This window comes from Macaca mulatta, chromosome 6 (assembly GCF_049350105.2).
Source record: "Macaca mulatta isolate MMU2019108-1 chromosome 6, T2T-MMU8v2.0, whole genome shotgun sequence".
Classification (NCBI taxonomy): Eukaryota; Metazoa; Chordata; class Mammalia; order Primates; family Cercopithecidae; genus Macaca; species Macaca mulatta.
The window spans coordinates 176960738-176988120 of NC_133411.1; the positions used below are offsets into that span (position 1 = coordinate 176960738).

Below are 27383 nucleotides of genomic sequence, written 5' to 3' on the forward strand. Positions count from 1 at the left end.
GGAATGAAAAAAGAAGGAAAGAAAAAGTTTACAGAAAAGAAATGCCATTTATTCCACAATGTACATGCATTGCCTCATAATAGCAAAGTGATTAAGAAGGAAAGCTGTAGAGTTGGAATTTTCTCGGTTTGAATTCTTGCTGCTCTAGTTAACCGTACCCATTTCAGAAAATTACTTAACCCCTCTGAGCCTCAGTTTTCTCATCTGTAAAATGGAGACAACAGCTATATTTCCTATTACATTGCTGTGAGGACCAAAAAGTAAATACATGGAAACTTTGTAGAACCATGCTTGGCATGTATTAAATGTTAGCCAGTATCCACGTTCACAAGCCTTTGAAATAATTCATTATTATTATTCCTGTTTTACAGTAAAAGAAACAAAGACTTAGAGAAAGTAAGCTATGTCCCCAAAGTTACATAGCAGGGCCATGTCTGCCTGGTTCTGAAGCTTGTGCCCTGATAGCCATCCAGAAGAGAGACGTGACAGGAAGACCCCCTGAATCCAGGGCAGTGTGACCACTCCTGAAGTCCTCAACAATAAGTACTGCCAGCAGCTGGGGTTCTCTGAGCCCCCTCTGACTCTGCCTCACAATATGCTCCCCTGTTTCCCATTAATAGACATCTTCCTCTGCACCGTGGAGAACAATGACAAAGGTCTTCGTCCCCTCCCTGAGGGTGGATGGTCCTCCCCGTCACCAGGAATGCCTCCCTCAGAGCTTCCTTCTCTCTCCATGAAGGAGGCTCAGGTCCCAGCTGTCCTTCTTGAGACAGCCAGGGCTGCATCCCAGCTCCTTCAAACCTTCCATCATTCATACCCATCTCCTTCTACCACCCCATCTTGCCCTGAAATCCTCATTAATGCAGACAGGCCATGGGCCATAGCTGCTGCCCAAAAGAATGTCCCTCAGCCCACCACAGCTGGATGGCCAAATCCCACCTCTCTTTCCTCCCACCCCTGACCTGAAGAAACGTACAGGGATTCTTTGGCAGCAAAGGCCCAGGAGCAGGAGCTTGAAGCAGGTGCACTTGGGTATATGCTTTGCAGAAAGCGACTGAGCAGACACCCTTGGCAAAGTCACCTTTGATAAAATAGCATAAGAAGAATCGCCACCACCTATTGAAGATCAACTACATGCCAGGTGCTGTGCAAAGGGTTTTAAGTGAATTCTCTCATTTCATCCTTATATCATACGTCATGATCATCTCTGTTTCACAGCTAAAGAAATTGAATCTCAGAGAGATTCAAGACCCTTGCCCAGGTATGGTTTTTGAACTATGCTCTTACCCACTGGATTAGTGATACCCACACTGGAGCCCTTGTTGGAATCATCCGTTAACACACAGATTGCTGGGCTCCACCTGGAATTTCTGATCCAGAAGGTCTGGGGTACTAGCATCAGGATTTTGTTAAATATCCAAATGCTCAGGCCTCATGCCAGACATTCTGAGTCAGAAGCTGCATTCTAACAGGGTCCCCAGATGACTCCCATGCACATTCAAGTTTGAGTCTAGATAAATTGCCCTTGAACTCTGCTCAGATTGCCCAAAGAGAACAGAGATCGAGGCAGTCACATCACTTTTGACCTCTCATCCCCCTGGCTTGCCAAGCAGGCATGGAGGAGCCCTTTCCTCCCCAGTTTGGAACTTACAGTGCACATTATTTGGTGGCCACGTGCGAGTCCATGCCTGCAAGCTCCAAAACACGGTTGCCCGTGATGTTTCTCGTGGCTGTTGCATTACCAAACAGAAATCACTTCGCGGGGCTTCAGTCCGTCAGCCCTCCCCGAAGTTAAATTGCTTCTGAGACTAAAAACCCTTCTTTTGTTTTCCTTTTTAAACTACTAGATGAGTAGCAGAGCAGCCCTGGAAGTCAGAATACCTAACCCTAGGGAGACGTGATGCACACAGAGCTGGGCAAATCCTGTGGTTTATGGGAAAATCTTTTGTGCTGGGAAATAAACCAGTCTTTAGAAAGAGGTCAGCTGGGATGGGGGACAGGGAAAGGACGTTTTACCCTATCTTGTCTCTTTACAAAGTGACCAGTTGGAACAGTTTTCTCCCAATGAGAATAGTGATAATAAAATCCTATCTAGTGCTGTCTGTGTGCCAGGCTCTGTGCACAGCACTTCACATCATTATCTCATTTCCTCCCCTTGGAAACACTATGGGGTAAGTCCTGCAGAATTCTTATCCTACTTCAAAGATAAAGCAATCAAGCCTGAGAGCAAAGTATCCATAGTCACACAGCTGGCAAAAACAAGGGAAAGAGGAAAGGAAATTCAGGCTGTCTAACTCATAAGCCTACACCACGCCCAGAACCGTTCTGCCTGCTGAGAGGCAGCATTGGATGAAACAGACCCCTCATGCCTTCAAGAAGCTTCCATGTTTGCAGGTAATAGGACGCCAACAACTTGCAAATTCATCTTGATGCTCCAAATACAACAGAAGCGTAAACCTACTTCCGTCTGGACTTGAGATGCAGAAAAGCTTACTGTGTACTCCGAAGAATCTAAATATTCATTATGTAATTAATGCCGTTCAGTCTTACACACACACATACGCACAACAACGGAAACTTTTTTAAAGAACAGCTTAAGTACTTATCGATTGAGAACTTTTATAACTCTCAAAATGGAGGCATCCCCATATCTCTACAGGTATTTTAAATGAATTGAATTAATCATAGGCTTAAAAGTCTCTTGCGATCTTCGTTAACTTCCCTGGGTTTAATTAAAACATCTGTGCACTTTTAATTTATCGATTCATCCAACTCATATGTCATGTTTTTAACACACCCCAGCATGCTCTGCATCATTTTTAACCCGATTTCCACTTAACTAAAGCAATTAAATTCACCCCGGATTAATTAAAGCATCTATACTTTCGTGCTTAAGTCAGCGTGTGCTTCTTTCCCCACATGGCTCCTGAATGTCAGAGATTTGACACACCTGATGAGTTTTTTGTCCTTCTGGAAATTCTTCCCTGAATCACTTTCTTGCTTATTAATGTGCCATTTGACAGAATGGGAATGAGGAAGTTGGTGTAGCTGAACTTTGGCCCTCTGAGCCAGGGACTCTGACCCCATCTGTCACAATGCACCATCTGGTTTCCTCTCTTCACGGGGGTCCTGCCAACTCTTGCCCCCACTGAAACCAACTAAAGTGTCTGAGTACTCTGGGCAGGAAGGTGGCGGGGGTGGGGGAGAGGGCTGTTCAGGTCAGAGGTGAGCATCACACTTAGGATGGCTGGTGATCTTTGCATTTGTATTTCATAATCACTGCCAGCTCTCTTTCCAACTTCGTCTCTCTCTCTCCTTCCCTACATATACAGACCTTTATAGCTCTGCCCATTTAATAGGTCAGGAAAACTGAGATGCCGAAGTCAACAGACTTCCTGCTTGGGCATGGTGAGCCAGGGAGCTGTCCACAGAGTGACAAATCATCTCCCTGAAAACTAGATTTGATTTGCACCCATCCACTGGGATGGAGAGAGCCCATCCCCTCAGCCATGGCAGCATTGGGTGTAAGCAGCCTTATTTTTTTCCCCAGTCAGATAAGCCAAAAATATTTCTCATCATTTTTATCTGTACTTACTTAATTTTGAATGAAGCTGAGTATCTTGTCTTACCTTTATTGGCAACTTATCTTATTTCTGATATGTGCTTTGCCTAGGTTTTCATTCATCTTTTTATTAATTTGCAAGAGTTCTTTGCGTATTTCAGATATCAAACGTTATGCTGTAAAACATGAGAAAAAAATATTTCTTCTCAGAGTTGCTTGTCCCCTAATTTTGCTTAGGGTATCCTTTGTCACAGAGAAGATATTAATTCTCCATAATCAAATCTGATCTTCTGTTCCTTCATGGTTTCTAGAATTTATGTCTTACATATCTCCCTCCCAGGAAAATAAAATTAGTCTCCAGTATTTTTTCTAATACGTTTGTAGTTTTTGTTTTTCTACTTAGGTCATTAATCTGTATGGAATTTTTTTTAACTTTTACTTCAAGTTCAGGGGTGCAAGTGTGGGTTTGTTACATAGGTAAACTTGTGCCATGGGGGGTTGTACAGATTATTCTATCACTCAGGTATTAAGCCTAGTACCCATTAGTTATTTTTCCTGATCCTCTCTCTCCTCCCACCCTCTACCCTCCAGAAGGGCCCAGTATGTGTTTTTTCCCTGTATGTATCCATGTGTTCTCATCATTTAGCTCCCACTTATGAGAATATACAATATTTGGTTTTCTGTTCATTAGTTTGCTAAGGATAATGGCCTCCAGCTCTATCCATGTCTCTGCAAAGGACATGACCCCATTCCTTTTTATGGCTGCATAGTATGGAATTTATTTTTGAATACAGTGTGCAGTGGGGGTCAAATTTTATTACTTAATTTTCTACCAGATGGATTGCCAGTTGCAGGGATCTTGCTAGAAGGGAAACTCACCTTTCTGACACTGTTTTGCTCAGCACCAAGTTAAGTCCACAACCTCAAAAGCCAATGGGGTGGCCTTTGGAGTTTTGGTTTGGGGAGTCACCGATCTTTGTTTACCTGGCCTCCGTGACCCAAATATTACATCCTCAATTGCTTCAGGAGGAACAATGCATCTTCTTTTCTCCATCACTTATCCTCTACCACCTAACCAAGCTACTAACCCATGTGAGTTATTCATCACTGTTGCTGACTAATTGGGATATAAGGCAACCAACTATTAGTGCTATTTTGACAATTCGCTTAGAGTACTAGCTTTAAGCATTCTCACCTCTCTTTTCCAAAGAAATTTTGAAACAGACTTCAGCTGGGTGTAGCGTCTCATGCCTATAATCCTAGCACTTTGGGAGGCTGAGGCAGGAGGATCACCTGAGTTGAGGAGTTCGAGTTCAGACAGGGCAACATAAAGAGATCCCATCTCTACAGAATTTTATTTTAATTAGCCAGGCATGGTGGTGCACACCTGTGGTCCCAGATGCTCTGGAGGCTGAGGCGGGAGAATTGCTTGAGTCAGGGAGGTAGAGTCTGCAGTGAATGGTGATCCTGCCACTGCACTCCAGCCTGGGTGACAGAGCAAGACCCTGTCTCCAATAAATAAAAAAAAAAATAATAATAATAAAATGAAATAAGTATAAAACAGACTTCAAATAATTTTTAAATACATTATTTGAAATTCCCTCTACACATCTAGTCCAGCCCACAAATTATTTGTCAAGATGCAGTCATTTTCGCTCTGCTTTTATTACTGAGCTTCTCCAATATCCTTAACTTTTCTCCATGTATTCTCTCTACTGCAAGCTCCAAGTGGACAGGTGGCTTCTCCTGTTACTTCCCACCGAGTATATAACACTGATCATTCATCTCATCCCTTACAGAGAACTTCGTGGAGGCTGGGGGGGCGGGGGAGCTTCAGCTGGATCATTAAAATGAGCTTTATACCATTTAGGTGAATCTAAATTCTGTCATTTTTTTGTCATCAGCCTGTTAACCTGTCAGTTGTTAGTGGTAGTGGTAATTTATTTTTCTTCTGTGGGAGTCTTAGAGCTTCCATTTACTAGATTTAGTAAAACAGGAATAGTCAATTTGTACAAACATTTTAATTAATTTTACATAGAAGCTTGAATGCACAATGTTCTGTTCCCGTAAGCCTTAGGAAGAAGAGAGACATGCGGAGACACAAAACGCTCCACTTTCGTACCTGACCAATCACAACCAACTCCCTCCCACACCAGAAAAGACTGGAAGAAGAAAGAATGAAATCTTTCCATTAGTATGATTTGACATACGTCTGGTGGTTGCTAGTGTTTGTGTGTGCTTGTTTAAGACCTATGGCATTTCTTTATTTTATTAGCCCTTGAAGTCAGATTGGAGATTGAGATGGAAATTTTATAAGGGAGCATCTGTTCATTTGCCTACCAAGTGTCAGCCCCTCCTGTGAGCCATACATGTTATCTCACTTAATCCTTCCATCAATGCTGAAAGACAATTTTTTGAAGAGGAAATTGGGTCTTTGAGAGGTGCAGTAATCTTGCCAAAATCCACAGCTGGTAAGATACAGGCTTGGTTTTGAACTCAGGTCTTTCTGGCACCAAAACCCTTGCTATTACCACTTCTGCTCCATAATACTTCTTGGCACAGAGTAGGCAGTCAGTGTCATTTTTCTATAACCTGTCATAAAAAATAATGCAGCTTGTGTGATAGTAAAAATATAAGACTTATTAGTACAAGAGCTTCCCCATTTCACATCCAGCCTCTTGAATAAAGATCAGCCTGAGCCTCAGATACTGGGATGCCCTGGGTTGAGTTATGTCTGAGAATCAATCAGTTGCCCCAGAGGGAAGGTGCTCTCCATGCAGGACACCCCAGCCGCCACCGGAGGGAGCTCATCTGGTGTTTCTGCACTCTGCCCCATGGCAACTGGATTACTAGAAAGTCTCGCTCCCTGATGTGCCGCCTTCCACTTCTTTGTATGGCATAAACGAAGCCCATCGAGTGTCCTGCTTTCCAGTGAACATCACAGTGTTTTGCATTTTTGACCACACTCCCAGTGAGCATGCAGCAAACCCTGAAGGAAGGCTGCGTTTGGAAGGTGGAGAACTCTCTGACCTATTTTTTATTTTTTTCACTGAGTAATTTAAGTAGGTCAAATTTTAAATTTGATTTCCCAAGCACCTGGTTTTAAATAAAACCCATTCTTACCTTCTAGACAATCCTATTTTTTTTCTATTTGAAGTTTATGCAGAAGAGGAACAGTGTCACTATGAATAAAGAAAATAATTCGGCCAGGCACAATGGCTCACACCTGTAATCCCAGCACTTTGGGAGGCCACGGCGGGTGGATCACCTGAGGTCAGGAGTTCGAGACCAGCCTGGCCAACATGGTGAAACCCCGTCTCTACTAAAAATACAAAAATTAGCTGGGCATGATGGCAGGCACCTGTAGTCTCAGCTACTCAGGAGGCTGAGACAGGAGAATCACTTGAACCTAGGGAGGCAGAGGTTGCAGTAAGCTGAGATCATGCCACTGCACTCCAGCCTGGGTGACAGAGCAAGACTCTGTCTCAAAAAGGAAGGAAGGAAGGAAGGAAGGAAGGAAGGAAGGAAGGAAGGAAGGAAGGAAGGAAGGAAGGGAGGGAAGGAAGGAAGGGAAGGAAGGAAGGAAGGAAAAAAGAAAATAATTTTATCTATATTTTTTTATCAATTAAAAAAGACAAAACTTTTGCACCTTACTTTCCACCCTCCTCCACCTTTTGGGAGGAAGGAGGATGTAATCAGAGACTAGTGTTGGTGATTTGATGTAACTCTCTCTGCCATCCATGACAGCCCATCCAATATATAACCCTTAGGTCAGAGAGTCAGAAACAGCCCTTGGAAGCTCATCCAAGTACACATTGTGCAACCATACTTCTCACTGTTTTTTTATTTCAGTGCAGGGCTGGAAGGGGGCTGAGAAGTGATGTTGATTCTAGTCTTCCCACCAGGAAATACCTTCACTGTTACCTAGATCAGAAATGACAAGTAGGTTTTCTCTTGAATACCAACTCTGCCTGCCTGCCGGTCTCAGCCTGGGCACTGCATTGACAGTTTTGAGGCTCTGTCTAGGCTCAGGGGAATGAGATGCCATGATCAATTAGTGATGTCTGCAGTGGTGTGGAAAGGTAGTACTGTAGTTCATACGCACACACTTGCCATCCCTGACCTAGAGCTTAGCATGAGTCTCAGGAGGAACTGGCATGGAACAAACTTACTGTCTTAAATCCCTCTCAAAACTTTAAGAAAGTCCAGAGTTTCTCATGCTACTTCATATTTGCATATTCCCTAATTTAAATCTTGAGCACCCTGGGTTCAAAGCTCTTTTACTACCCTCTCTTAGACAATCAGCCTCTGTAGCAACTCTGTACAAACTCCTCTGTTTAAGCATCCTGGAGATAGAGAGTATGATCCCTACATTTAGACAGTTCATCTAAATTCAATGTGCGGCTTTGAAGTTCTCACTTTTGAACTCATTCTTCTTCTCTGGTACATTCATAAGGATAAAATTTCTACAGAAAATAGCGCCCCCAATAGTTTTGGCAACTGTCCTATTATAAAGCATTTTGAGGGGAAATATCCCCTTCATTGTATGTCAACTATGAGATAGTTCTATTTCAAATCAGTTTGCAATTAAGGTCAAACATGCACTTCCCCAGAAAAAGGACATTGTGTTTACAGCATGAGATTCACTCCAGGGACTGTTCTTCCCACGTCTTTCATAAATGGCCATTTAGTGCTTGCCCACAACCCCCTACCACTGGGAAATCTCTGAATATCAGAAACACAGGAGAAATGTTTACCTAATCAAGCCACCATTGATGAATGTAGCAACAGAAGGAAATCAACAATGATAAACATAGTCCCTGTCTTGAATAGCTGACTATATCTTTGGGAAATTAGACATGCACAGAGGAAAGTTAATTACCATAAAAACTACATAGAAACATGACAACAAAAGGGGATTCATGAGGCTGGGTGGGGCAGGTAACTAGGAAGTGACATGATTAGGTATGCCATCGCTGCATGGCACAGGGAGCTCACCCAGGTTGTAGATGTGTATACACACACATGCAGAATTCTTGTGACCTGTGCATTCCAAACCATGGATAACACCAGGAGTCATTGAAACACCTGTGTCCATCGTTTCTGAAGGCCTCCAAATGCCACTTCCATAGCCGGAGGATTTTAGGCCCAAATTTGAAGGCAGACTAGAAAGTTAGGCTCTTTACAAACTGATGTGGAAGTGAGAAGTCCAAGACCTGAAGGAGAATGACCACTGAAATCCCATTCTTGATGAACTCTGAAAGGCGGGAATTGGCACCTTTGAGGCCAAACTGATTAAAGCTGTAGGTAGTCTCCTCCCAGACAATCCCCACTGATTTTCCAACCTTCTTCCCACCAACAGATGGAAGAAGGTACAGCTGAAGGGTGAACTGCTAGAAATTTCATGTCTTCAGCCTACCTGCCCCCTTTTCTTTTTTTTTAATAAGTCAAGCATATTTAATCATTATACTTTATTATACATATTACACTTTGAAGGAGGCACAATGACAGTAGTCTGTCCTTATCCTCAGGGCATACATTCCAAGACCCCCTGTGTGTACCTGAAACCACAAATGGTACAAACCCTACACATACCATGTTTTCCCTACACATATCATGTTTTCCCTACATGCACATTTCTAGGATAAAGTTTAATTTATAAGTTAGGCACAGTAAGAGATTAACAATAATAATAAAATAGAACAATTAAAGCAGTAGCTGTAACATAAATTATGTGAATGCAATTTCTGTCTCTCTGAATTCCTTACTGTACCGTATTCACCTATTTTCAGACAGCAGTTGACCACAGGTAACTGAAACTGAAAGTGAAACTGCGGATAAAGGGGGAACTACTTCATTTCTTCATGGTATAGATAAGAAAACTGAGGCAGTGAGACTTTTAGTGGCTCAGATGTGTCTCATCCCCCCTTCCTTTTTAATAGGCATAAACTTATTAGGAATAAGAGTCGACTGATCTGAGGGTGAAATAATCAGCAAAATGGATTCTAACCTCCAATACCAACAACAGAACAACAATAAGTACTTCAGTGTCACTTAGTGAAGGACACCACTTCAAAGTTGGGCCAACCTGGTTCCCCGCTGGGCTCCCCTGCTTGTGAGCTGTGTGACTGCACATGTCACTTCCCCCGTCTGAACCTCACCTGCAAAAATGGGAACCACGATTGTAGCCTCCACCTCATAGGGTGATTATGATGATGAAATCATGAATTGCACATAAAGCCTTCTTTCTATACCGTGCCCAGCACATAACAAGCATTTAACTGGTGGTAGCCGCTGTTATCAGTAGCACTTATGTTGTTTATCTGGCAATGGTTCTGCACTTCCACAGCCAGAATCCCCAACCTAGAACACTGTAAGCCAAGCCCCAAGGCCAGACAGCTCTACCTCCTTAGACTGCCACCGCCCCTCAGATGCTGACCCTTCGTGACCTGGTGCTCTGTCTTTGGTTTATGCAGCTGCCTGCCCTGTCCTGTGCAGTGGGAATGGACAATATTCTAAAGGGACGTGCCAGTGTTACAGTGGCTGGAAAGGCGCAGAGTGCGACGTGCCCATGAATCAGTGCATCGATCCTTCCTGCGGGGGCCACGGCTCCTGCATTGATGGGAACTGTGTCTGCTCTGCTGGCTACAAAGGCCAGCACTGTGAGGAAGGTAAGCCCTCCAGTCTCTGAGCTAGGCAGCAGTAGAGGGAGGTGTTTGCAGGGCCCGACCTTTGCTAATGAGCCCAGTCTCGGGCTGCGTGTTTTGCAAGAGAAGTTTCAACATTTTGCACAAAAAGCTTCAAACTCTTTTGCTTTGATAAACTTCTTTAGCTGTAGAACAAGAAAGGCCTCTGGAGATGGTTCTAGAAGAAACATTTTGTTTTACTCTCCTTTATAGAAATTAATTCCTTTTCTCTTTCACCTTTTTCTCTTTAAATTGCTCTCTCTGCCTTTGTCTTTCTGTCTTCTGTTTCCTTCTACTTTTCCTCCCCTCCCTTCTCTTTCTTTTCCTCTTTTGTTCCTTCCCTCGCCCTATCTTTCTTCCTCTTTTCTCCTGCTTTATTTAATAATTGGGAATTACTAAAGCTATTCAGAGAAAAGAAACAAGAATTCCTAAGCCCCTTGCCTCCATTCCAAACAAAAAGCTGTTTGTTGTTGTTGTTGCTGTTACTAACTCTTCCTGGTAATCTAAGACCCATATATGTCCGTGTAAATATTTCACCAAAAATTAATATCAATAGACAGCAATCAGGCTTGAAAGACTATAGGTTTTTTATGTCATTTAGAAAAACCATGTAGGGCAAATTAGCCTGGTTTACCTACAATTGCACAAAACTAGAGGAGAGTGAGAGTGCAGCAAGAGGGATGGGATTTGATGGATCCTGAAAATCTCACCCTGGCAGAAATGTAAGGGCCTCTCACACACATGGGTGAAAATCAGGGATATCATAAACTGAATCTAATCTGACAATATGGTCAGACATCAGGCCTGGAGATCAGGAGGGGGGACATAGAAGAGGGGATACAGGAACAGAGAGAAAGAGCACCTCTCTGGAGGGGATCCAAAAGCAGCTCTAACTAGTCCTAGTTACCTTGATCAGTTATTTGAGATAAATTATTTTGTGCCAAAATGTTGGGACTGATTTGCAGTAGCTATAAGGCAAGAGAGAGCCATGCTGCCTGTCAGCCTTCCTGCTCTGTATTTGCCCTTGCACAATATGGTCTCTGGTTGCCCATTGATTACTTCTCACCATACAAAGAATTGGCCACAGCTGGTAGGAAGGTACGATCATAGACCCTCTCAGCCCCTTGCCCATTCCCCAATCTCTGAATTGGCTTCGTCATTGTCTTCCAGCTGAGGCTCCTTTTGTCTAAGTCAATCTCCCAGTGAAATGTCCTCACACAACTCAAATGGCCCTTTTCCCTCCCGTGTCCCCAATAGAAATAGAAGTATCAACTTGCCCAATAAACTAAGGGGGAAAAGTGAAGCCCCTGCCTATTCTGCATGAACTTGAGGTAACCACCCAAGATGTCCCCATAAAAAAGATCCTGTTGGATGCCATATGCATTCTGTGTTCCTCATGGCCAGGCTAACAAGGGATCTCAGGTTTTATGAGGTTCTCAGATGCTAATTGATTGATTCTTTCATCCCCACAACAGTGGATCTCCAGAGTTCCATACAAAATAATCAATCATCACAGTTCTCGCCACAAAGTAATGACAGTGCTTTATACTTAGATACACCCACACAGGGTTCCCTTAGGAAACCCCGTATTTCATCGTTTTTAGAACTATGGCTACCAAAAGTCAGCTTCCATAACATTATTCCTCTAAGATTTTTCAATATATCAGCAGTAATGCCCTTAATGGGGCCCAGAAGTCTGACCCCCAGATCTTCACTTGCTCAGTTTTCTATATAATTTTTCCTCTATTATAAAAGGTAGCCTCCCTATGTCTGCATCATAAAAAATTGGGAGTTTGGGTGGAGGAAATACTGATTTAATAACCCTGCTTGAAAGGTTAAAGTTCTTAAAGATAAATGGATTGCAGGAGGCAAAGCTGCATTCGCTGAAAACATAAGAGAGGCCAATAATATGACAAGAAAGGTTAAAACGACCTTTTGCATGCATCATTTGGAGAAAGGAAAGTGCTAGGGCAACAACATTGCCAGTCTTCGAATTTTTTCTCTCCAGTAAAGATTATACACAGCTGTATGCATGGAATCTCAAGTGATTTCTCAACTTTCTCACTATCCCACCCAGTCTTATTTAAATGTTCAGAGTGAATTAACCATCCAACCAAACAAGCCACGTGAATCATTATGAAAGGATGAAATCTCCTCTATTGATTTCTGCTACCCAAAAAAAATGAACCGAGGTGATTCATACGCTGTTTTCAAAATAGGAAATGGAATCAGAAAGTCTGGATCAGCACTTTTTCTTCAATTTAGCTTTTTTATTTCTGATATTCATCATAGTCATAACGTTCAAACAATTTACCTGAAATGGCCATGGCAACTAAATCAATAGTTGCCATCCCTTCGTTTTTCCTGCATAAACATGGTTGTACTATTAACAAATTTGCACAAGAAAATGAAAGGATGTGTTCGTGAGGTTTCATTCAATGATGTCTGGGGGAGTGGGAAGGTGATGAGAGAGGAATTGACATATTAGTTTAAGTCAGCCATGTTTTCATGTCAGTTTCATGGTTGAGTCATTTTTCAATGACATTTAACTTCATAAATGTAATTCATGGTTCTTCAGGGGCTTATAGTACATATTGTTTGTAAAACTCCTTGACCTCCTTTTTTATCCTTAGGGATAGAAATTGCATTCACAACCCTTTTTTGTCAAACCTACAGAGGGCCCAAGACTAAATGAGTTCTAATGATTTCAGCTGCCAGGGGGCTGGTGTTTCGAGGCACATGGTACTTAGCTGGTAAAGGCCACTGTCCCCTTTTAAGTGTAACACTGTTTCTATTTATAAAGCTTCGTAAAATGCCATAGTCCCTCCTGCCTGCTAAAGACTCTAAGGACGTGGCCACAAGACCATCTTAGAAAATCAGAACCAAATTTAAAATTCGTAGTAAAACTGCTCCTCTTGAAGTTTGAATTTAGTTATTCCATCCACTGCTGTAATTATATAGCACAAAGGGCATATTTACTGGTATCACTGACCAGAGAAAGGGTTAACTCATATTTTTAGATACAATAAATGGGTTTTTTTGATGGCATTCTAGTACCGGTGCTAATAAATCTCTGTGGATTTTCCTCCTTCCTTTATACCATAATTCAGGATAGAGAAGAGAGAGCTAATTTATCTGGAAGAAAAATGCCATTTTCATTTTTTTTTAGTGTATTACTTTTTATTATTTCATCCTTCTAAGAAAAAGATTGTGATTTTTTTTTTTTGAAAGCTCCTAGCTGCTGGCACCTCACCAAATATTTTAAATGGCTAATTATAGGTTGAGAGCAATTTTTGAAGCAACAAGCCACAAGATATTTTTGTGTATATTTTGATATTTGCCTTATTAGAAATGAGGGCAGAGTGAAAAACTAGAACTTCAGAATTTCCTTTATTGGAAGAATATAAACATGATGCGTTCTGAATGAATTTGTTCATAATTTACAGATCCCCAAATATGAATTTTTTCCAAAAGCAAGAAATCGTTAGCAGCATTTCTCTTTCCCATCAGTCCTTTCTCTACACAGGAAGGTTGTCCCATCAATGACAAATGCTTATAGCATAGTCTGTCCTTCATTCTTGCAGCAACTGTGTATTGAACAGCTGGTATATTCCCTTACCTGTGCTAGGCATGAGACACCAAAGGCCCTGCACAGCCCTTTGTCTTTTTTTTTCTTCTTCTTCTTTTGTTTTTTGAGACAGAGTCTCACTCTGTCACCCAGGCTGGGGTGCAGTAACATGATCTTGGCTCACTGCAAGCTCCACCTCCTGGGTTCATGCCATTTTCCCGCCTCAGCCTCCCGAGTTGCTGGGACTAAAGGCACCGGCCACCACGCCTGGCTAATTTTTTGTGTTTTTAGTAGAGACAGAGTTTCACCATGTTAGCCAGGATGGACTCAATCTCCTGACCTCATGATCCACCCACCTCGGCCTCCCAAAATGCTGGGATTACAGACGTGAATCACCACGCCCGGCCCGCCCTTTGTCTTCTATGTGTTTGATGCTTTCAGCTCAAGTTTACATTCAGATGAGCTCCACCACCCTAAATGGAGCAAATCTGAAGGTATCAAATGGGCTTATGTCATCAGGAGTTATATTCCCTGAGACAATGAATTCAACTGTAAAGTGATAGTAACAAGATTATGTAACATCATCATAAATATCTCCAACTAATAATAATAAGCAACTAAAATTCACCTCTGGGGGAGTGTACCCCTGATTTTTTTTAACCACTGTTTTTTCCCCATGCCTGAAATGGTTTTGAAATGACTTCCATAAATAATACCGTCCTAAGAATATGCAAATGGGATTGTGAGAAATATCTCTTACCTCTGAAAATTATTATTTTTGCCTCAAGGGAGGGCTGCCCTTTGGAAACTTCTTGGAATATTGTGATTTCTAATAAGTCCAAATTTCTCAAGTCTGATGTCCCTCAGGACTGGTTAGTTTGTGGCATGGATAATCTAAATAATATCATATTTAAATACACTATTAAAATACACTAATGGCTGAGCATGGCGGCTCACACCAGTAATCCCAGCACTCTGGGAGGCTGAGATAGGAGGATTGCTTGAGCTCAGGAGTTCACAACCAGCCTGGGCAACATAGCAAGATCCCATTTATAGAGAAAATAAAAGCTTCGTTGGACATGGCAGTGTGTGTCTGTGGTCCTAGCTAGTTGGCAGGCAAAGGCAGGAGGATCACTTGAGCTCATGTGTTCAAGGCTACAATAAGCTATTATCATACCACTGCTTTCTAGCCTGGGTGACAGAGCAAGACCCTGTCTCAGAAAAAAAAAAAACAAAACACTATTTTATGCCCCATAGGGAAAGAAAAAAAGACACTCAGCATAAAAAATGTCTTAGGAGATCCTACAGAAAGCTGAGACCCTGAGGAATTACCATCTTAGTGTAATAGTGAATTATTTAGAGACCGGAAGTCTTGCATATTTCAATCTTGGCATTGTGCAAGGAAAGAAAACAAAATTTTCTGAGAATTTAAACCATAAGACGGCACGCATACACGGGAAGGATTTAATAACACTGTCAGTGTGGTCCATAAAAACCTCAAGAAGAGAATTCAAAGTGGTCCCAAGCTAGCTGTACCCCCAGGTGATGGAAGAAGCAATCCTTTAATCTGGGCCAACAGGCCTGATTTGGAAGCCGTAAAAACAGGAGAAATATGTCATAATCAAATAAGGTGACGATACATCCACATTTGTCTGATCCACAAAGCAACATCTGAGCCCTCTGCTAGACCATCATTTCTCATTAAACCACATATTACACAAAGAACCCTCTTCTCCAAATGGCATTGCATCATTTCCTGAGAATACACAGGAACACATAAGAAAGCTGGGCTTCCTCTAAAAGGCCCTATTTATTCAACCCTTAGATTGAATGGAGGTCCCAGGTTTGAGATCACATTCTCATGCAAAAAGTCGAACTGGCCTTTGCAGCTCACTCCTCTCCTCACTGTGAGGTTGTTCAAGTTACCTACTGGATGTATATCCACTCTATTAAGATGGCCAAACAATCAGACAGTGAAACAGGCAAGAACCACAATGACTGGACTCTGCCCATCAACTCATCTGATTGACTGGTAGAAGGTCAGTGCCTCGGTCAGAGATAGGTATCCAGTCCCCTGGTGATTACCTGTAGGAAGGTGATCCCTTTTGAATCATTTTCACACCTAACTTCGCCTCTTCTATCCTGCACATTTACTAACTCCTTCAGTGGGTGTGTGCTCAGAGAATGAATACTAATTTTAGACTTAGCCTAAGTGAAACCTCATTAGGAAAGTGACTCATTTATAAGTTTCATTGGTTTTTCCTTTTCATCTTTTGTTACCTTTTGAAGTCAAGTATTAGTAAAGTTACAATGAGCCTCTCTACTTTTCTCTCTTATAGTGAGGGGCAATGCAGTTTGGCAACGCATGTAGAAACATGGCAAGTATTCACATTCCTATTGCAGATGCTCTGATACGATTCAGTCGAGGTCCTAATCTTTATAAGCACAAGATGCTAAAGGTGGAACGGCATACTTCTATATCTGATTTCTCCTAATTCTGCTTGAGAAAGCCCCTTTTTGTTTCTCTTGCATCTTCTTCAAGTTTGAGATTCGGTGTTTTGACAAATAAGAAGCCTTTTACTTTTTATGGGTGTTCTTCAGGAGACCACATAAGTATTTCTTGGGCTGCTCTACTTGCTAGCAAGTGGATGGGAATTGGTGAGCCACTGGTCCATTCGGCAGCAAGCCCATGTCTCATGGCCCATCCTCCATGGGTGATCAATGCTTTTATTCTTTTGTTTTTGTTTCTGTTTTTTTCAGTTGATTGCTTGGATCCCACCTGCTCCAGCCACGGGGTCTGTGTGAATGGAGAATGCCTGTGCAGCCCTGGCTGGGGTGGTCTGAACTGTGAGCTGGCAAGGGTCCAGTGCCCAGACCAGTGCAGCGGGCATGGCACGTACCTGCCTGACACGGGCCTCTGCAGCTGCGATCCCAACTGGATGGGTCCCGACTGCTCTGTTGGTAAGCCACAAGATTTTCTCCTTCGTCTCTCCAACACTCCTGCCCTGTGTTCCATTCCATTCTCAGATGGATGGGAATCTACTCTTAACACTTAGCTTGGGATAAGGGGACTTTGATGAATCACATTGTGTCTTTCTCATTCTCTTCTCCTCAGTCGTGGAGTCTGTGATCTTTGAGAAACAAACAAAAAGCACTGGGTTGGTTCCATCACCGCAAATGGATGAGGGGCCCAGGAGGGATGCTTCCATTTGCATTATAGGTTTTCTTATGTACATTCCCTAAAGGTACCAGAAAACAAAACAGAACAATTCAGCCCCAGACAAACTAAATGGAACGTCCCATAAAACAGAAAAGAGGCTCCCTCGGGGTGCTGCGTGAACATGTTCTAAAGCTCTGTAATACTCCAGTGACAGGAAAATAATGAAGTCACGCTGTACACTTCATTTTCCTAAAATTTAGAGCATGTGTCTTCCCTCCAGAGTGACCTTAAAAATGGAACAGTTCAACAGTTCAAGCCAGTCCCAACCTTCCTGAGAAAGGTTCTGCTCACACTGACAAGTCCCTATCCAAGCAAGCGATCATTCCACCCCCTTCCTCTGGGTAGTGAGACAGCTGTCAGATTGCCATGGCAATCAGGAAGAGAATAGATGTGAAGCTTTGCCTACAATGGGAAAGAAATGAATATTTCATTCCAAAAAGAAAAAAAAAAAAAAAAGGAGAAGAGTCAGTTAAAATGGGCTATTTTGGGATGTCTTCTCAGCCCACTCAACTCTGGCTTCAACTCTGATGCTGGTGGTCCTGGCAAGGCTGTGCAGAGGATAGGAGGAGGTGGGGTCCTAGACCCAAAACCCAGTTATGCTGCAGATAATGCTGCGTGACTTTGAGTGAGTCACCGGCCCCACTCCCCGGCCCGGTGTTCCTTCCCCTGGCATGCCAAGCCACGCCTCCCTCAGTAGACTGATGAAAGGGTGAATGTCTGGCATGTGCTTGTCCTCGCGTGAGAGGTCTGGAATACCAGAGAGTGCATATCTGTCTGTCTGTCTCCTCCCCAAGCACAAAAGACTTTGAGCTCCTTTGAGAAAGAAGCTGTGTAAATGCAGCATAATTACAGCGGTCATTATTGCCGCCAAGGTACCGATCTGGGTAAGGGGGGTATCTGCAGTCATCATGGGAATGGAGCAGCGGGGTCCGCAACTGACCTCTTGGACTTGGTCAGTTCAGGCTGTCAGTGGGGGAGGAATCCTAGCTGGCTAGAGAGTCAGGATCCATATATGGATCTTTTCAGGTGGGTACTTCCCAGTTAGCTTTGCCAAACTGATTAAAACAGTCTCAATCTCTAGAAGACTCGTTCTCACCTTCTAGTGAGTATCAAAACCACCTGGGGGACTTGTTCCAACAAAATCTCTGAGTCTCATTCCCAGATCTTCTAATTCACTTGGTCCAACTGGGGCACAAGAATCTACATTTCTAACGAGTTCCCAGGTGATACTGATGCTGCTGGTTCCAGGGGCCACACTTTAAGAACCACTTCTCTAGAAAAAAAAGATAGAACAATGAACTGATACCCAGCCAAGGAGAGACAAGCCTCCAAAGATGACAGAGCGCTGGGCCTCAGGGCCTGCTCCAGGGGTCCGGGCCGTGTGCGTGGTCTGGACTCCATGGAAGGTTTCACCAGCTGTGGTGTTGAGCTGTAATCATTGTTTTTCTTCCAGAAGTGTGCTCAGTAGACTGTGGCACTCACGGCGTCTGCATCGGGGGAGCCTGCCGCTGTGAAGAGGGCTGGACAGGCGCAGCGTGTGACCAGCGCGTGTGCCACCCCCGCTGCATTGAGCACGGGACCTGTAAAGATGGCAAATGTGAATGCCGAGAGGGCTGGAATGGTGAACACTGCACCATTGGTAGGCAAACGGCAGGCACCGAAACAGGCACATATTGCTTTATTTTCATAAATCGTAGATCTATAGTGACGGTCGCGCATGGCAACTGGCTGTTCCTTCAGGGACACAAGTGCTCTCCCACGTTTCCTGCTGCCTCTCCAAATCTCCCAGGGGATAGGGAAGGAGAAAAAGGAGGTCCCTAATTGGGAAGGGCTTTTCCTTCTTTCCAGGATTCCGAGTTGAAAGGAAAGGGACCAGAGCAGATAAGAAAACCCCTCCAAACTTCCAATCTCGGGGAGGGAGAAATGCACATGCATGGGAAATTGTTGTCTGGGGGTTGCAAGCACCCCAAATCACTGTGGTCTGCAGCTCTCCCCTTTTTAAATCCTCTCTCAGCTGGCTGGATCACTGGATCCCTGCTTTGCTGGCAACAAGGTGAACTCACTAATTTTAGGCCAGGTTAGAGACAGGCAGGACTCCGGGGTTCCCTCCATAGCAGGTACCACCATAAGGTCCTGAGATTCCCCATCACCACCACCATCATTAAATATCTCCTCTTCTGGTCCCATTTTATTCTCACTCAGCCACCTCTCTACAAAAGCTTCTTGACCAAGAATATTTTAAAGGTCATTTTCTTTGTTAAGAAGAAATAGTTTTGGAGATTATTCATTTTTATTTTTCTGTCTTTTTGGGACAATTGTGGTTTAGGGTAGGACTATACTGGATTAAATGTACCTAATCATCCCTTTCATAGAGGAGCTGGGAGCCAATGGTCTTTGGCTTTCCACATCTCTCAGACAGTTGGGATGACAAAGTTGTCAACTTGAGCATCATTTTACCTCCAGTTTTTACTTTTGTTGTTTAATTGTATCAAGCCTAGGATCCATTTTTATACCAAGCTGACTAATCTACTTGCCTACATGGAAATTCTCAAAGACTTTTCCAGCCAAACTACAGTTTAGCCCCTTGAAGTTACCTTTGATCCCAGCCATCAAGTTTGAGACCCTCCCCTCTGTCCCAGCCTAACAACCCCAGTCACAGATGGGCCACCTGGAGTGAGAGACAGGGCTAAGAGCTTGTGCAGGGCTGATTCATGAGATCAGACTCAGTTTCCCATGCTGTTCATTTGAGTGGTTATACAGAGATAAAGTGGACTGACTCTGTATTCGATTTCTTCCAGTTCCATCTGATTGGGCATCCGAGGGGCAGCATGCCAATCAGGGCCACAGCCGTAGCACTGGGACCCTGCTGGGACAGTCTGTTGGCAGTGAATTGTTTTTGCAATCTCTCGATGACGCTCCAGGTCTTGCTCCCCTGCAGCCGCTTTTATCCTCAGTTCCCTGCAGAGTCTGAGGAATAATTCAGAAGACTTTCAAGGGAGGGCTGTGCACAGCCCAGTACTGAGACAGTTCTTACAATAGCATCCATTCATCAGGGGCGTTCCTTTTGCTGTACTATTGCATGCCTGGTGTTATTTAAATAAACATTCCCCTCCCCATATCTCCTTTGCCCCAAATCCTCCCCTCAAAACCTCTTGCCAATCATCAGCATTGAGGTAGATAATCCTACTTTCTTTTAATTCATACAATCCAACCTCACCTCCCCTTTGCTGCCCCTTCCCACATCTAGGGGACAGAGGGGCAGGGTTAGTGTTTCCACAGTGATGCCTGCTGGCTCTCTCCTACCTACAATCTGTCTTTACTTTGGAAATAGCTCACAAGAGGGCAGTCCAGATGGATTCGAGCAGGAGTCGCCAAACTACGGCCAGAGGGCCAAATCTGGCCTGCTGCCTGTTTTCCTGTGGCTTGCCAGCTAAGAATAGTTTTTACATTTTCTAAGGGTTGAAAACAAATCCAAAGAAAACTATTTCCTGGCACGTGACAATGATATGAAATTCACATTTCAGTGACCATAAACAAAGTGTTATTACGGGACACCCACACCCATTCATTGATGCCTCGTCAGCTTCCGTGCCACCTGTCAGCACTGAGTAATTAGGAGACTGCATGGCCCACAAAGCTGCTTGTGTGGCCCATTACGGGGGGGAAAAAAAATCTGACTCCTGAATTGCACAAATCTTGATGGATAGAGGGGAGAAAAGCAAGGCAGGTCCACACCCCCATTAAGAAAAGGACACCAATTACAGCTTGAAGGATCCGAGGGTTCTACTCCAGATATCACAGAGTGGGAGTGGAGAGAAAACAATAGATGTACTAAAATGCTTCCGGGGCCCTTGAAAAAGAGATGGGAAGATGACAACTTTGGTCTCAGTAGAGAACGGCAAGGATATTGGCCAACAAGAGAACATAGATGTTTCGGTCAAGCTAGCCCTTTGGGTGAGGTAAATTGGAAAAAAAAGGTGTTTCTGCTACTTGAAGTGTTTGGTACAGGTTTCACATCTTTGTGAGATGACATACATGTGTTCTGGAGAGACGTACAGAAAGTGTAAATTGATATGCCAGGTAAAGCTCCCAAAATGAAGAGAGTGCTGGTCCAGTATAATCTCTTGTTCAGAACGATGATCTCCTGTGGCTTTAGAGTTTGTACTCTGTATGTTATAAAGATCTTTACTACAAAGCCGTTTATTGTGAGAAATTAGGGCTCTGTGGCTTTATTAGTAGGACATGTGCCATCTCCTCGTAGTTATGTTCACGGTGGTTTTCTCAAAAACAAAGCCAAGCATACCTTGATCAATGAGATTTGCCATTCAAAAACCAGAGAGATGTTCATGCATGCATAATTGCAACTTTTGCTTTTCTATCTCTGGCCCCCAGAGCTGTTTTGTGGAGTTTTAGTCTTCTAGTTTGAGCAGACACTCCTGTCATTTCATTTAAAGTAAATGCCACAATTTACAAGCCCAGCATCAGTTCTCCTCCTTGGGGATACTGACAGAGAAGAAATGGGGGCTCTTTGGTCCTTTGCAAGCGCAGCCTCAAATGCTGTATTTTGAAAATAGAAAATACATAAAAGTGAAATGATACCAAGTCAGCAAACAATGCCTAGGGAAATATCTCGTAAGGCAGAATTGTGGGAGTTGGTGTTGGACACTTGGGTTGTCTGTGGCCTGTTTTCAAAAGGTCATAGTGAGGTAGTTTTCTTGGGGTCATTGCAAATAGTCAACTGAACAGTTCACATCAGTCCTTGTGGATTACATTTACTGTACTAAAAGAGTCAAAAAGAGAGACAGGGAGAAAAGATGAGGACACAAGGACAGACTTCTAAAACTTAGTCAGGTGGAAGCCCCAGGATCAATCCATGTTTGGTTAATGCCTTTCTGAAATTTGCAACCAAATTATTTATATGTGGCAATTTAGTAGAGATTGCTAAAGATTTAAATATAAGGTATAACACTTCGATGTTAACTGTTAGAACTAACTTATTGGCAGGCTGGATTCTACCAAGCAATGATTGTTATATAACCTTTTCCTTAAAAGTTAAATATATGGCATGGCTAAAATCGACAGAATTGTGCAGATAAAAAATATACTTTGAATACATATGAGCCACAATTCATGTGTATCTTTGGAATATATTAACATTTTTTGTATAGTATGCGGTTTACTCTTATGACTAGATCAGACAGCATATTGTGTGGTTAGAAGAGGTTTATTCTTTAAGCATAATTTTAAAATGGGTTGTTGTTCCTGTCATCTGCCACCACTACCACCATTACCCCCTATTAATACTGGGAACTAGGACAGGTGCAGTGGCTCATACCTGTAATCCCAGCACTTTAGGAGGTTGAGGCAGACATATCACTTGATATCAGGAGTTTGAGACCAGCCTGGCCAACATAGTGAAACCCTATCGCTACAAAAATTAGCTGGGCATGGTGGTACATGCCTGTAGTCCCACCTACTTGGGAGGCCAGTGTGGGAGAATTGCTTGAGCCCAGGGAGGCTCAAGGGAGCCCAGAGATTGCAGCGAGCCAAGATCACGCCACGGCACTCCAGCCTGAGTGACAGAGCGAGATCCTGTCTAAAAAAATACTGGGAACTAACATCAAAAGGCCATGCAAAGGCTATAACACCAGAGCATGGAGGAACCATAGAATTTGTATAATAATAGGTCAAAATCACTAAGAACTATATATAGTAAATGTAGATCAGCCTTTCATGAAGAGGTAAAGTAGATGTTAGCTTGTGTTAATGAGCAGAACAATTGGGCAAAATGCAAGAAGAAGCCAACATTTGCATTGCTGGGGAATCAAGGAGGGATGCTACATGCTAACTGTGGACTCTTGCAATTATCTCCTGAACATGGGCTACCCAGACATCTGCTCTGAATAATACAAACTGACCCGCAGACTAAATCTGCCCACACTGGGCACTTCCCGACCCTGAGTGAACTGTTTGATATCTGGGTAGTGAGTAAAGGCTGCAATGGTTATTTCAACTTGTGTATTTTATCTATGTGGTCCTAACCTCCGATTTCATCTCAGAATCATAAGGGCTTGATTCCTAGGACCTTGTGAGGCTGAGTGACCTGCCCAGGTGCCTCAAGTCAGAACAGTTTTCTTTTCCCTGTATCGCACCGGGCCCTTCTATTTTTCCTCTTTAATTGGTTGGGGAAAGAAATCGGTGCTTGTGATGTTAACAAGGAAAATGAATCTTTACCCAAGGTAAAACCAGCCGTGCAATGATCCGATGTGCTGATTAAGTGATTGTCATCAGAATTAGACAGGGTCACAGTCCGAGAGGGAGAGTGCTTCAGAACAATAGGGAACAGGCTGGGAAGAAAGTGACTGTCAGAATTAACCAACTTCAGACTGAGGACAGCTACTTGTGAATCTCATTCCAGTCTCATTCTAAGTTATGAAAAGTTGTTGTTGTTTTTTTTTTCCTAGTGGCTATTGTCCTTGAACACTTGAGCTTTCATGACTCTACAATGAGATCAAGTTGAGATGGAATTAGCCACTGTGGAACCATCCTTACCACCAGGCCCATGGAAGCAACTAATTCTCTGATTGGTTAATTAACCTATTCCTTCAGGGGCTCTTATTAGAACTATTCTTGGAGTTCCTTCTTGTATTTTAAGTGAAAACCTAAAGTGGTGGCCTTTCACTGATAAAGATGATGGATAAACTTTTAACAGAATGCAAAAGCTGTTCCATTGCTGATTCTCTCCCACCACTCCCCTGTAATTTGGCCAAAATGTGAGCTTCCTTAGTGCAGATCAGGAGTCACCACCTGCCTAGAAGTTCTTTTTGAGTCTGGGTCAGTCTGCCAGAGGTTTCCTATCCAACCCCAGAACAAGGACTGGGAGGCAGACTTATAGAAACATGTTTTCACACCACTGCAAAAAAAATAAAAGGAAAGAAAATAACTGCTTTACCAGCAGCGAGAGTCTCATCACTGGAAGCGTTTGCTTACTTGTCCTAGACATTGAAGGGCTTTCAGCGTCAGTTGGAAAATAGACAAGATAGACACAAATTACATTCTAACTTTATGACTATCATTCTGTAGTTTAAATGGAAGCATTTTTTTTTGTATTTTTATGTGATTTAGTAATATCTCCTCATGTTATGAGTTCCCATCAAAAAAGAAAAGGGGAGAATTCTTGGTGTTTTAGCTCTGTGGGGAGACAGTGATTTGTGTCGTCCTCTGCGCTGTTCCCTTAGTGTTTCAGGGGAACTGGTTTGATGGACTAGCTTGTGGTTCACGGTGATGGGGCCAAGCTTGCCGAGTCAATAGCTTGATATAAGGTATTCCTTCCTGACTTCACCGGAACAAAGAACTGAACGGTTTGGAACTCTTGAAACATAAACTCATGGAGGAGAGTTAACACAAGGAAAATTCCAGGCTCAAAGAAAGGGGAACATGTAATAAGAGCTGTTGAAAAACATGGGATGCATTGCCCTAACGTATAGTGAGTGTTCTGCACTTGAGCTTTTATAGAGAATCCATGTGCCTTCCATGTCTATGGCTCTGGGCTTTCACAATATGCACTAAAGAATTTCCATCAAAGGAGAAGGGAAAACAAAGTGGTTCCTGGAGAGCTGAGCTCCCTTAGATATTTGTGATGGACATTTTTCTCATCACTTGGCAGCCAATTCATTATGGTATCATGAACAACAGACTGGCCGATGAAGTAGGACATCTGTGTTCTAGCTTTGACTTTACCATATACATTTGGTATGTCCTAGAGCAAGTCACCAAGTCTTCCTGACCTCAATTTCTTTATATCGCAGATGAAAGGGTTGGATCACATCATTGCCTTCCAGGGCATGATACACAAACTTGAGATGCTTTTCATTGGTCTGCAAATACACCTTATTGAATAGTCATGTCGGGCTTTTAAAAATAAATACAGTATTAGGAAAAAATGTAACTAGCACATCAAACTCATGATTATACAGCTATTATTGCTTAGGGAGGGGGCAAAAGTAGGTAGTGATATTAGGCCTGAGTAAATTTAAAGAAAAATATTAAGTAAATAGTACAGATATTGCAAATGTCACAAATGCAGCATGTGATTGACTGAATTTAGAACACACTTGAATGAGCTGATCTCTAAGGACCTGTCCATTTCTAGGATTTCATTACTTTTGATGCAGAAGCATATGAATGGGCTATTCTAACGCAATCAAGCCTTTCTCTCTTCTGTAAGGCAGGTTTTCAATGTAGGCTCCCATAATATGCACTAAAGACTTTACATTCAAGGGATAGATACAGCAGAGTGCTGCCCAGCTGATGAGGCATTGTTGAATTATTGAGGGTAGTGAATTGAGCTTTTGTTGTTTGTTTGTTTGTTTGTTTGTCTGCTCACCTCAGCTCCAATTTATGTCTGATTTACCTAAGGAATCTTTTGTACATTGAAAAACTTCCTTGCATAAGTTGAATCATCAGGCCCCACTTTGTCCATTTATATTTTTTAATAATAAAGCAAAGACATGGCTCATCCATCCATGTCTGCTTCACTTGGATCCAGAGGAATGCAAGCATGATAACAAAGTTTTTAAGAACACAGGATTTTGTGGCAAGGTTGTTGGTTCATGCCTGTAATCCCAGCACTTTGGGAGGCTGGGGCAGGCAGATCACTAGAGGTCAGAAGTTTGAGACCAGCCTGGCCAACATGGTGAAACCCTGCCTCTACTAAACATACAAAAATTAGCCAGGTATGGTGGCACACACCTATAATCCCAGCTACTCAGGAGGCTGAGACACGAGAATCCCTTGAACCCAGGAGATGGAGGTTGCAGTGAGCTGAGATCACGCCACTACACACTCTAGCCTGGGTGACAGAGCAAGACTCCATCTCAAAAAAAAACACAGCACTTTGGGAGGCCGAGGTGGGTGGATCACCTGAGGTCAGGAGTTCCAGACCAGCCTGGCCCACATAGTGAAACCCCATCTCTACTAAAAATACAAAAAATTAGCTGAGTGTGGTGGCAAGCACCTGTAATCCCAGCTACTCAGGAAGCTGAGGCAGGAGAATCACTTGAACCCGGGAGGCGGAGGTTGCAGTGAGCCGAGATCGCGCCACTGCACTCCAGCCTGGGCAACAAGAGTAAAACTCCATCTCAAAAAAAAAAAAAAAAAAAAATTCTCATTAGACATTTCTTCCACTTCCAACCTCCCTTTCACAAATTTGCTTCCAATCCATCAAAAAGTTAGTAGCAGGTCAAAATCACACCCACCCACTATCCATTTTCCAAACAAAGGTTGTTCAGCAACCTGCTGGCTTCTGGTTCTTACAGACAGACATAAACTGCCTCTCTTACCCGGAATGGAACCTGCTTATTTTACCAGATGACCTGATTGATCGTACATAGAAGAAGGAAGCTGGCATTTCTCAAGTTTGAGGATGCTGCCTAGCCAGTGTCTTAGAACACAGCATCCTGTCTCTCCTTTTCTTACTTCTTTTCATTCCTCATGACTCTGTATTCCAAGATTATATTTGCACGGGCTCTGAACATCAAGAAATCATTCAGGACACCCAAATTTGACTCAATCAAGTACCACACATGCCTTCTGGAAAATCAAGACCCTCGTTGATTCTGTCCCCATTCAGCCCGATAAACTTCACAATTACCCTCGTTCCTCCCACGCTGCAATTTCTTGGCTCCTTTGGAGCATGACCCAAGTGTAACATCTAGGAATTCATTGCAATTTTTTGGTTCATCTCCTAGGTTATCTGGAGCCATACAGGATATCCCAGATGTTCATGTAAGCAGCAGACTTTGCTTTTCCTCCCAAGTTTCCTGCCTAATTGGGTTCAATCTTTACCAGCCCTCTTTTTTTCATAGCATTCTATTTCACGAGCTCTTCTTTAAAGGCTTGCCATTATTGCCTTTGGAAAATAGAATGCCATCATCTTGAAAACCTGCCAGTCAAAAATGGGGTTTATTGCTTGATTCTTTATCCTTTTCACCATGCACTTATATGCATTGTTATAATCAGACCCACAAAAGGTAACCACATCATTGGCTATTATTGAACTTTTCCATTAATGAGTAATAAAGAACCCACACAAAATAGCAGCTACACAAAATTTAAGTATTTCATCATAAACAGTCTCAGGATAATTAGAATGGATTAAATTATAAGAGAAAATGCATTTAGTTAATCTTCCCTCTAATTAAAAAAAAAATCCCTAGTTTTAAGTAAAGTGTTTGTTTTTAAAAACATATTTTCATTGTAATCAGTAAGGGAGAGGTCTGTTTGGTCCCCAGTGACAGGATGAAACATCTACAAAGTTGCATCCGAAAACATCTGAATAGCTACCAG

The 27383-nt window shown here is 42.8% G+C and overlaps 1 protein-coding gene across 1 annotated transcript in view; it reads left to right on the plus strand.

The window, feature by feature from the left end:
* Positions 1-27383, plus strand: part of TENM2 (teneurin transmembrane protein 2) — a 689205-nt gene that overhangs the window by 537777 nt on the left and 124045 nt on the right. The window contains exons 9-11 of the mRNA XM_015141369.3: positions 10039-10233; positions 16577-16777; positions 18490-18675. Of these exons, the coding sequence (XP_014996855.3) occupies positions 10039-10233; positions 16577-16777; positions 18490-18675 (582 nt within the window). The remainder of the gene's footprint in view (positions 1-10038; positions 10234-16576; positions 16778-18489; positions 18676-27383) is intronic.